General features: G+C 33.5%; 1 protein-coding gene across 3 annotated transcripts in view; it reads right to left on the bottom strand.

The window, feature by feature from the left end:
- The window catches only part of LOC129912632 (transcription factor dcp-66), a 59,586-nt gene that overhangs the window by 5,513 nt on the left and 43,122 nt on the right, over window positions 1-10,951 (bottom strand). The window contains exons 3-10 of one of the 3 annotated variants that reach the window (XM_055990962.1): window positions 6,083-6,742; window positions 5,761-6,022; window positions 2,647-2,799; window positions 2,441-2,542; window positions 1,824-2,025; window positions 1,638-1,753; window positions 584-1,571; window positions 424-513 (exon numbers count right to left, since the gene is read on the bottom strand). In XM_055990962.1, coding sequence (XP_055846937.1) covers window positions 424-513; window positions 584-1,571; window positions 1,638-1,753; window positions 1,824-2,025; window positions 2,441-2,542; window positions 2,647-2,799; window positions 5,761-6,022; window positions 6,083-6,711 — 2,542 coding nt within the window. In that variant the 5' untranslated portion in view covers window positions 6,712-6,742. The remainder of the gene's footprint in view (window positions 1-423; window positions 514-583; window positions 1,572-1,637; window positions 1,754-1,823; window positions 2,026-2,440; window positions 2,543-2,646; window positions 2,800-5,760; window positions 6,023-6,082; window positions 6,743-10,951) is intronic. The other 2 variants (XM_055990963.1, XM_055990965.1) reach the window with 2 other exon arrangements.

Here is a 10,951-nt window from a genome sequence, read left to right as displayed (position 1 = left end):
TTTGATTCAAAGACCAAGCGTTTATCATAGGTGATAGATCGATTTTTCTACACTGGAGGCATCACAATGGGAACAATAAAAAGTCGCTGTGTTTTAGGCAAGGAGTATTTACAGTTCGGTAGCCCGAGATTGAAACCACTAAAGTGGTTTTTTATCTTCTTCAGAAATTAAGTGGGACAAATTGCTTTCACCCGAAAAATTTTAAGAATTTGTAACTTTTTGCCGCATTTCAGAATAGGCGAAAAACCTGGTTCATGTGAAACTGCCAACAAAGCTAATGAATATAATAATGCTGTTTAAAATCAACGCGAATTGATTTTACTGTTCAATTCCTCCCATGTTTTTGATAACTTGCAATGTATCATACCAAAAGCCTTGTCATTGTGATCTTTATGTTAAAATTGAATTTAAAATAAAACTTACCAGCTGCTTGAGCTTGTGCAATAGCCATATGATATGAGTAGAGCAAAGGTGTAAACTGCATCATATGTTGTGGGTTGGAGCCTGCCAAAGCTGTAACAAAATAAATAAGTGTCAGTTGATTTATGTAATTCTAAATTTTGATTGTTTATGAAAGCATTACCTCTAAATAGCTGCTGTTGGAATGCTTGCATTGCAGCGGCTGTTGCAGCAGGTGAATTATTACCTAAACTTCCAAGATTGGCTAAATTACCCAAATTGCCTAAATTGCCAAGATTAGCTAAATTGCCTAGGCCGGCCAAATTATTTAGTCCCGGTAAGCTGCCGAGTGCATTAAGTTGTGCTGCTGCAGCGGCTGCTGCTGCTGCTGCCGCTGTCGGCGAAAATTGTTGTTGCTGCTGCTGTTGTTGTTGCTGCTGTTGTTGATGTTGTTGTTGTGCTTGCTGTTCTCTTTGCTGCTGCTGCAATTGCTGTTGCTGCTGTTCTCTCTGTTGCTCCCTTTGCTGTTCTCGTTGCTGTTCTCTTTGTTGCTCTCTTTGTTGTTCTCTTTGTTGCTCTCTTTGCTGTTCTCGCTGCTGCTCTCTTTGCTGCTCTCTTTGTTGTTCTCTCTGCTGTTCACGCTGCTGTTCCCTTTGCTGTTGTTGTTGCTGCTCTCTTTGTAGTTGTTGCTCTCTTTGTTGAAGTTGCTGTTCTCTTTGTTGCTGTTGTTGGTGCTGAAGAGCTTGCTGTTGCAACGCCTGTTGTTGTTGTTGTAATTGCTGCTGTTGTTGTTGCAATTGTTGTTGATGTTGCAGCTGTTGTTGTTGCAGTTGTTGAGCAGAAACTGACGCCGCAGCTGCGGCAGCAGCAGCCGCTGCTGCCACTGACATCGGACTCGGCGATGGAGTACTTGGACTTAGATCGTAATGCTGCTGCTGCTGCCGCGACGATCGCGGTGTTGTTGGTGGCGGCGGTGGAGGTGTCGGCTGACTACTTGGTGGTGGTGGTGTTGGTCGCGGCGTTGGCGTGGGAGTCGGTGTTGGGGTTTGACATTTAGTCGGTATCATAATCATCGATGATGGGGGCGGAACTGGCGTCGATGAATGCGATGCATGAGAATCTACTGGCGATGGACTACTTTGTGTGGCGAGCCTTTGTTCAATTTCTTGTTCCTATAAAAAAAAAAACAATCATTAGTATCTGAAAAGTAGGGAAAAACCACATAATGTAAAACATACTTGTTGCAAAGCTTTAACAAAAGCCTGTTTCAGTCGGTTTGTATGCTCTGCCTTGAGAGCCTTCTTCACATTTGTCGTCACACATTGTTCACAAATGACTTTAGGATCCTTATTACCTAAAAATATGCAAATAAAAACAAATTTACAAGAAATCTTATAAAGAACATAACTTAAAAGTTTAACTACCTTGCTTCTCCCATTTCCAAACGGGGGTGAAGTCAATCTTACACTGCGCACATCTAAATGGCGGAAGTACAGTCGTTGGCTTTTTATCCTTTGTCATAAGATAATCAACCACGGTCTCTAAGCCCAGAAGATATACGAATTCCGTATTGCTGGGATTCGGTATGAAATGCATTTCTGGTGGTGGAGGTTTTGGTGGTGGTATCTAAACAAAAAAATAAAATTCAATATAATAATTTTTCAATTCTAAAAAAATGGGTTGGGGTCAAAATTCTGTATGTGTCAAAATTCGGATTTCAAAATTCTGTACTCCAAAATTCTGTAAATTCAAAATTCTGTATTTTAAAATTTTGTAAATTCAAAATTCTGTACTCTAAAATTCTGTTAATACAAATTATTCAACTGACAAAAAGGTTTGGAATTACAGAATTTCAAAAAGCAGAATTAAAAATTTACAGAATTAAAAAAAAAAATAATTTTGGATTAAGAGCATTTTGAAATACAGAATAATAGAAGAGTAGAATAATGGAATATAGAATTATGTCCATACAGAGTTTTAGAATACAAAAAAGACCCGTTCCCTCTTAAAAATATATCAAGTAATAACAACGACTACATACTTGAAGCAGAGTTTTTTCCAACTGTTTTCTTAATGCTAATTTGGCGGCTGCCTGTCTTTGAGCGGGACTTTGAACTTCTTCTCTCGTCGATGAGCGGTCACTCTAAATGAAATGAAATCAAATTTAATTGAAATAAAATATAAATTACAAAATTCAAATAAAATAAAGTACAAACTAAGCATAAAATTTGATCTGCATCAAATTACCTTTAACTCATTATGCTGCTGTTGCTGTTGTTGTTGTTGCTGCTGTTGATGCGGCGGCTGCTGCTGCTGTTGCGAAAGCAGTGGTGGGGCGGGGGTAATGGACACAGAATTGCTTATAGATCCAGATACCTTTGAATTATCCGAAATACTTAGCTGCTTGCGTATATTTTTTGATATAAAATTGATTTAGAAAGAAACAATGCAAGAGAGAGATTGATGAAGTAATGATGCATGAATGAATTATAGCAACTTAGTAGATGTAATGTAGGTATATCTCATGTATTTATTTTATTGATGTTATGTTGGATTGTAAATCGTGTAAGTGTTATGAATGATGTTGTAATAAATAAATAAATAAATCAAAAATTGTTTTTATTACTTTTTGGAATGGGGTAGGTACTTGTGAGTCAAGTTAAAAATAATGTTAAACAAGCTATGAAATGTTGTTAAATTCTAATTTGACTTTTGAGAAATATAAATGCGAAGTTCAAGTCTGTTGGAAAAAAAGATCTGGTTACTCAATACATTTTGTTTGTCAACATATCCAGTCATTTGTTGACACAGCAATTTGTTTAAGCCGCTAGCTGGGATCAGCTTGCTTTTGTTTGTAATTGTAGATTTTTTTTACGAAAGAGCGTTTTTTTTTTCGTTTTAATTGAATTTAGGGTATTGCGATGTTGCACTTTTACTTTTTTGTTTATAAGTTCACAGATCGACGAAGGTGTGTTATTAATTTATTTTTATCAGAGGTTTTCATTTAGCATGTTGTTTAGATTCGCATTGTTGGGTGGCGTTTACAACCAATTTGTTTGCTTAAATTCTATAAAATAATAAGAGTTTAAGTCTGTTATTGTAAAATTTTCATATGGAGTTCTATTTTAGATTTAATGGCCTCATAAGCTAACTCATTTATTAATTTTTTCAAAGTCGAGCTACTCTACTCGTATTTCATTGTAGATAAAATTTACTGTTCAAGTAATTTGCTAGTAATATTTTTCTACTATTTAAAATGATGATTTATGTAACAAAACGAAAATCAACATATTAGTTTTGTGCTCTTAAAGCATAGATATAAGAATTTTGTCAGTGATATTTTTTAACCCTCTGTAGGCACACCTCTTTTTTGTGACGTGATAGGCACACGGGTGCGAATTTGGTTTATACTTTTTCATGTCGCTAGAACTTTTTTCGGTCACAATATTTTATAGAGAATCAAGTATGAAATTGATGTAGAATATTCCGAGGAATTCGAATATTGTATTCACAATTCCGAAAAAAAATATTTTCACCCTTTTAAAGAGACTTTTTTGTGACAACTTTTTCGTATTTTTTTTTACTTTTGTCCTGCCAAATTCGCACCCATGTGCCAACAGAGGGTTAATAGATGGATGCATTTCAAATTCTCGTAGTACGAATAAAGAAAGAATCTCTGTACTCTACGATACGCCCGAATTTGATCTCAAGTGTAAACTGATGGGCATTCCTTGAAGTACCTACGAGTATTACGGTTGAATTGTTTCATGCGAGGAATCCAGCAAGCTATTTCATTTGATCATTAAAAAAAAAAAAATACCTATGAAATACGGACAGGCATGCTTCATTACGGCGAGAGATGAGATTTTATCTGTAATATGTATGGACATATGTACCTAGAATCAAAAGCTGCTCAGTTTCCTCGATGCGAGTACCACTCATGGATAGTGGCATAAGAGAGCTTGATTCCAAACTCTATCAAATGCTTTTAAAATATCAAGCGCAATAATGTTACCTTCTCCAAAAAGATCTAAAGATTATTTCGACTGATTCGGTTTTCGTAACAATAGGTCCACTGGAGAATCGATGGTTTATCTCAGACACATCAATTCCCCAGTGGACCTATTGCTACGAAAGCCGTACTGCCGATCATTAATAAGCTTCCGTTTTTTTAAATTAATTAGCGCTTCTATGACATTGGAAAGATGGGATGTGGGTGTAATCGGAAGATAGTTGGAGGGTGAGAAAGATTTGCTTTTTTTAAGGACAGACTGGACAAATATCGTTTTCTATCCACTCGACAGGAGATCAAAAGGATAGACGAAAAAAAAAACCTCAAAATTTGAAGATTTGATTTGATGGTTGAAAACTTATTTTGGTGTTCTAATCTCTGACTTTGTTGAACCATTACTGGAGATGCAGAAAAAAGTTTTTCTAAGCTGCCATTTCATATTTTTCTTCACAAGTAGTACCTACCTATTTAATAAACCAAAAAAGAAACGAGGCAAAACTAACATGTCTTTTGAGAACAGCAATTCACTACCGCTTTTCATTATCAGTGTTTTCCGGAGATGTATTTCACATCTCTTAATGCAACACATTTCATGCAGTTTGATTCAATCAATCCTAATTTTGTTTTTCGTCTTAAAAATTCGGAATTGATTAAATCTCATTTTAAGAATTAGAACTGTCACTAGTGCAAAACGAAACATTTTTGGAATAACTCGGAAGTAGTTCGGTCAGTTCCGGATGTTACGGAAATACGCTATTAAGTATATTTCTTAGTACTAATTTTAATGCATACAGAAGTATGAAGTTTTAGCGTAAAAAAATGTTGCTACGAATTATTTGCAGTGTTGAAGGCACGCAGCAAGTTTTACCATCGGAATATGGAAAAAAAACTTTTGTTGCAGGGATATTTCATTTCCAATAGCTTTGTCGTTAACACTAAAAATCAAAAGCTATAAACCTAATGCCTGCTTTGAACAAGTTCATATAAACTTAATGTGCAGGTAATTACTTGGCATAAGCATCCCAACATACTCAGAAGATCCCTTTCATTATTTAACATCATTCCAAAATGAACAAAATTTAAATTTCCAACAAAAACATCAATTGTACCTTTTTATGTTAATACTTGAAGAAGTGTCGATGGAGAATGTTTTATATATATTATGCAAATGCAAAATGTAAATGATTTGTTTTGATAATGAATTAGTGTTTACTTGGTGAAATATTATGAGTCTGGTGGTAATTTCTTTAAAGAAATATATAACAATTTTTTTTGCAAAAAATAACCAAAAAAAGAAAAACATAATAATATTCTCCTTCGATCTGGTTGAATACATTACAATAACTCACATTGCGTGGTTTAATTCCCGATGGTGGTGCTGATGTAGGTGTTATTGTCACTGATGGTGTTATGGTGAGATTCGAACCGGTACGTGGCAATATTGAACTTGTCCGATGCACAGATGATGAACTACTTCCAGCTGTCAATGTTGCTCCACCTGGCAGAGATGAGCGTGGCGGGGGAAGTATAGTTGTATTCGATCGACCAGATTGGGGTTGACAACGACTAATGCTTGTATTGTTATTACTATAAAGTTGATTCGAATTTAAACTTTAAATTAATAGGATATTTAAAAAGAACTTATATAGAATAATGTATGAAAAAACTCACTTTAAAACAGGAGAAGGTCGTCCTTTTGAATGGGCAGGAAGTGGCACTACATTCGTGGGCGTCACACTCAACGATCCTTTTGTTAAAGCCGCCGGAATCGATGCTAGCGGATTATTATTGTTCGTAGTTGGTGAGACATTTGTTGGTGTCACCACCAAATTCTCCTTCATCACATGTTGCGACTGTTTCAGCTTTTTCAACAAAACCAATTTGGTTTCTTCGTTACGCAGATCTTCACGCAATTTTCGCAATCCCTTTTCACGCTCTCTCAGCTCAGCTGGAGTGAGTTCTTTGATCGGATAGTATGGTGGCATTTCTTCATCGTCAGTCTCTGAATCAATATTTCCATTTTGAGCCCGTCCATTGACACGGGCCGGCAATAGCACTATATCAGGTGCTTCGGCATATGATTTCGGTTCAGTACGGGGACGTAAGACTCTCCGTTGAACTTTATTCTCATCTTGTTGTTCGACAAAATTATTAAGTGGTGGCGGTGCGGGTGTTATTGTTAAACCAGCGTTTTGGGTCAATGCACGCAAATCTCTTACTGTGGCTTGAGTTATGGTTAGAGAGTCTCTTCCAGAACCTAAACTCAAATCGACCACATCGTCAACATCCATTTTAGCCATTTAATTTTTATGGCGACGATTAAACGACGCCCTGCAAAAATTAGAAAAGAGAAACCAAAATTAAAGCAGGAAGCTATTGAAAAATAATATAATTATTGTTTGAATAATGTTTGTTGTTTTTTTTTTTTCTTGTTTGAATTAGTAGTTTTCAACATCTGCTCTCAGCACACTGAGAGCGTGAGGTGTGCAAAGAATGCAAAGTAGAAAAAAAAGTGGAAAGCAGTTAAGGTAGTTGTTGTTTAAAAAAAAAAGGAAAAAAGTTGAGTGTTTGCGCACTCAGGGGTGTCTTCGTCGTTGGTCGACTCGTTGTTGGGTACTGCTTCTTCATTGTCACAATCTGGCCACAGACACAACATATTAACAAGGTGTCCCAGAGGTTGTTTTTTTTGTTTTGTTTGGTTGTTTGGTTTTTGTATTCATATCAATAGTAACTAAAGGATACATAATAAATCTCTTCATGTGAGAAGAATAAATTAGCTCCTTTTTTTGTCTTTTATTCAAAAGTTGTACTCGCTGTGGCAAGGTTTTATCTTCTAATTGGCCCTTAACTTCTCTAATCTCTTGACTGGAGTAAATGTATTCTTTTTAATAGGAGAGGGAGAAATGTTCCACTGTTTCCTTTTATCATGGGGGTACAGTGGCACGTCTTTTAATTTTCAACTTGAATCGAAATGAAAACTTTATCCTTATTTTGTGGTCGGGATTATATTCTGATTCTTAGTTTAGAATCAGAAAACACCCTGAAACACCCTTTACAACAATGCAGAGTGGACATGGAATTGGCTATATGTATGTACTTATTTTGTTGTTGTTATTCTTATTAAACTGCCTAAATAAAACAACAAAAAAGTCATCCAAAGCATTGTATGTCTTGTTACTTCCTGCCTGACTGGTTTGTATGTGCGATATACATATTATATCCTTTTGACCTACCCCGTTTAAAGATTGGCCTTCGGCTTTTAATGGCGTGGTATGTATTTACGCGATAAATAATACACAAACAAAAAAAGCGATATTTTTTTTAGAAAAGGGGAAAAGACATTCTTTAGGAAAGTAATTAAAGGAAGAATTGTAGGGTTTTTTGACAAATAATAATAATGTCTGTGCCTTAAAATAGGGGTTGCAAAAAAGTTTTCTATACTGTTTGTTCGTTCTAATCCTTTCTGGTGCGTATTTGTAGATATTCAAGTCTATTTGAAAGGAAGAAACCCCAAACATGAAAAAGTTTCTACATGAATGATTTTTTGTTTTTTTTTTGTATTGAAATTTATTGCCAGGAAGAAGGACTTGTTTTTTCTTTAAAGGTTGTTGTTGTTGTTATTTTTGATTAAAATAAGAAAAAAAAAAACAAAAATGAACAACGCGTCGTCACCATAAGAGTCTGCGCAAGGTGAATTTTAAATAATATGTAAAAAAAAAAAACAGTCTTTAAGTGATGAAGTTAGTTTTTATTTACGCTATATTATGAAAATATAACACATGTACAATGTACTCCCAGTAGATATGTGTATACATGTAAAGTTCATATTCATATGTTTTATTTGAAAGAAAAACGTGATTATCAAAGCAAAATCGATTTTTTTACATACATATGTACATATATGTATGTATATTACCTTATTGCAGAGTTTAACACATGGGTACATATGGGTGAAGCGTGTTTTAGGTGTTTTTTTTTTTGGAGTCAATTGACGAGTATAACCTAAATCTTGATGAATAGGTATTATTATCGAGTTGACATGCAATATTCAAATTATGTGGCAAATTTTCTTGCAATATATTTTTTATTGTTTTGGAAGTTTTTTTTTTTGAATTAAAAATAGCACAATATGTGGGTATGTACAACATACTTTGGTATGCGATTTAAATTGGTCTTTGCGCTGAATAAATTAATTTATTTAAATCAACGTTTTTGATTGATAAATATTTTTTATATAAAGAAGAAGCTTTGAATATTATGTACATAGCCATTAAAATAAGGTTATCAACAAATTAAACTTTGTTCTTTCCAAACGTACGATAGTGAGAAGGTTAAATAGAGCGACTTTTGGTAAGACAAAAAAAAATGTTACTATACATTTTTGGATAAAATATTTCTGATAAGATAACAATCAGGTGGTTTGTCAAAATGATGATGATCTTATGATCTATTAAGTTTTTTGGTTATCGTGGAATCTTGTGAAATAGAACTCATTCTTTTAATTTCCTGATTTTTATGATAACTATTGAAACCGCTTTTGTATGTATGGTCCTTTTGATTTCTTTGGTTCTAGAAAGAAAAAGGATGTAATATTTTTTGTACTCAGTATGTTTTTACTTAGCTTATATGTAATTAGTTTTGCTACCCAAAAACATTGACATCCTTTCTGATACATGCAAGTTTCTAATTACCTATGTGTTTTTTTCTAGAAAATGGAGTATACATACATTTTGCGTATGTAAATTTTTTTTGTTAGAAAATTAACAAGATAAACCAGTTTAGCGTTTTAATTTTCTAATATATTGAGTGTGGAATACTTCCGGGGATTTTCTTATTTCGCTTTCCATAGAAAGCCTCTGTTATTCGGATGCCAAAATAATGTTTTTTTGTAATTTTAAAGTTACAAAAGGGATAAAACTTGATTTGTAAGGAAAGTAAGCATTTCAGTTTCCTGGACGCAAGTGCGCCTAAATAACAAGTTTTTTATAAAAGAATAGAAGAGTTTATATAACAAGTTACATGAATACATAGAATTAGGTACTATACATAAAAGTTGAATAAGTCCATTCGGGACCGGTAGGCAGAACTAAAACTGTTTTGCAAAAAAACAAAGAGGTAAATTCACTTTTTTTTCTACTACGGAACCAGATTTCTTAGTGTCGTTAATTCAAAATCTTAAGACTTAAAATAGAATCAGTAGTCCTTAAATTTTTATATTTTACCCGCATGATACTTCTTTTTTTTCTTCTCATTTTTAATGCATTAAAAATGCAAAAAGAGCAATTCAACATGATAAATAGAAAATAAGATATGCTTATTGTAAACACCATGTTTCCATTTGGAACCAGTGATGATGCAATCGGCATAGCTACGAGTTTGACAATAGAGACTGATAACATAGATTTAGATACTTGGAAATTCCTATTGAATTGTATTTGTTTAGTTTTCAGTTAAATAAATAAAGTTTAAAAATAGAAATACAAAAAAAAATTGATTTCACTATTTCCCAAAGTGTAAAAAGATAAATCTCTATGAAAAAAATCAACGAAAAAAATACTTCATTTTCAGGATCTAGTGCGTTTTGTAGGGTCTATTGAACATATCGTCGGTCCAAAGGAAAAACTCACTAACTACAAACGATTACAATAGCAATTAGTGAGTTTTTTCTTTGAACTGACGATATGTACATACATACAGGGTGTCCCAAAAGTAATGGATCAAACGAAATATGCAGATAGGCCAACTTTAGGGCTCTCAGAATTTGGTAACTTGTTCATCCCAAATCCTTACGGTTTTTGATTTATTGCAGTTTTTGTGAAATTTCGAAAAATCCCGACTTTGCAACAGTATTTTGCTTCCTCCGCTCATAATTTATTTTTGTTTTTTACAATTCTTTCACTAAAACATTGCCTAATAATAAGAAATAATGAATTAATCAAAATATTTTTTATTTCATGCGCCATTTTGCTGCAAATTAATTAACAGTTGCATGTTTTATAAAAACTCAATTTCTTACTTTTATTTCAGAGCAACACCCTAAAAAAAATTTGTATGGTGTGACACTGGTTTATTATTTTGAAAACTTGCCGTGTTATTGCAGTTTCCAAAAATGTATAAAAGATTCCAAAGTTGAAGTTAGAACTAAAGATATTACAATTTGAATGCAAAAAAACAGGGCTTTTCAGAGCAAAATAACAAACAAAAATCAAGGCATTTATTCAAAAAGAAATAAACAAACAACAGTCGAGAAAATGTGTTTATTTTTCTTTGTTATTTTGCTCTAAAAAGCCCTGTTTTTTTGCATTCAAATTGTAATATCTTTAGTTCTAACTTCAACTTTGGAAACTTTTATACATTTTTGGAAACTGCAATAACACGGCAAGTTTTCAAAATAATAAACCAGTGTCACACCATACAAATTTTTTTTAGGGTGTTGCTCTGAAATAAAAGTAAGAAATTGAGTTTTTATAAAACATGCAACTGTTAATTAATTTGCAGCAAAATGGCGCATGAAATAAAAAATATTTTGATTAATTCATT

This window comes from Episyrphus balteatus, chromosome 2, assembly GCF_945859705.1.
Source record: "Episyrphus balteatus chromosome 2, idEpiBalt1.1, whole genome shotgun sequence".
NCBI classification, from domain to species: domain Eukaryota; kingdom Metazoa; phylum Arthropoda; class Insecta; order Diptera; family Syrphidae; genus Episyrphus; species Episyrphus balteatus.
Note: the sequence above shows the minus strand (reverse complement) of the source record. Positions and strands in the feature narration are given on the sequence as shown.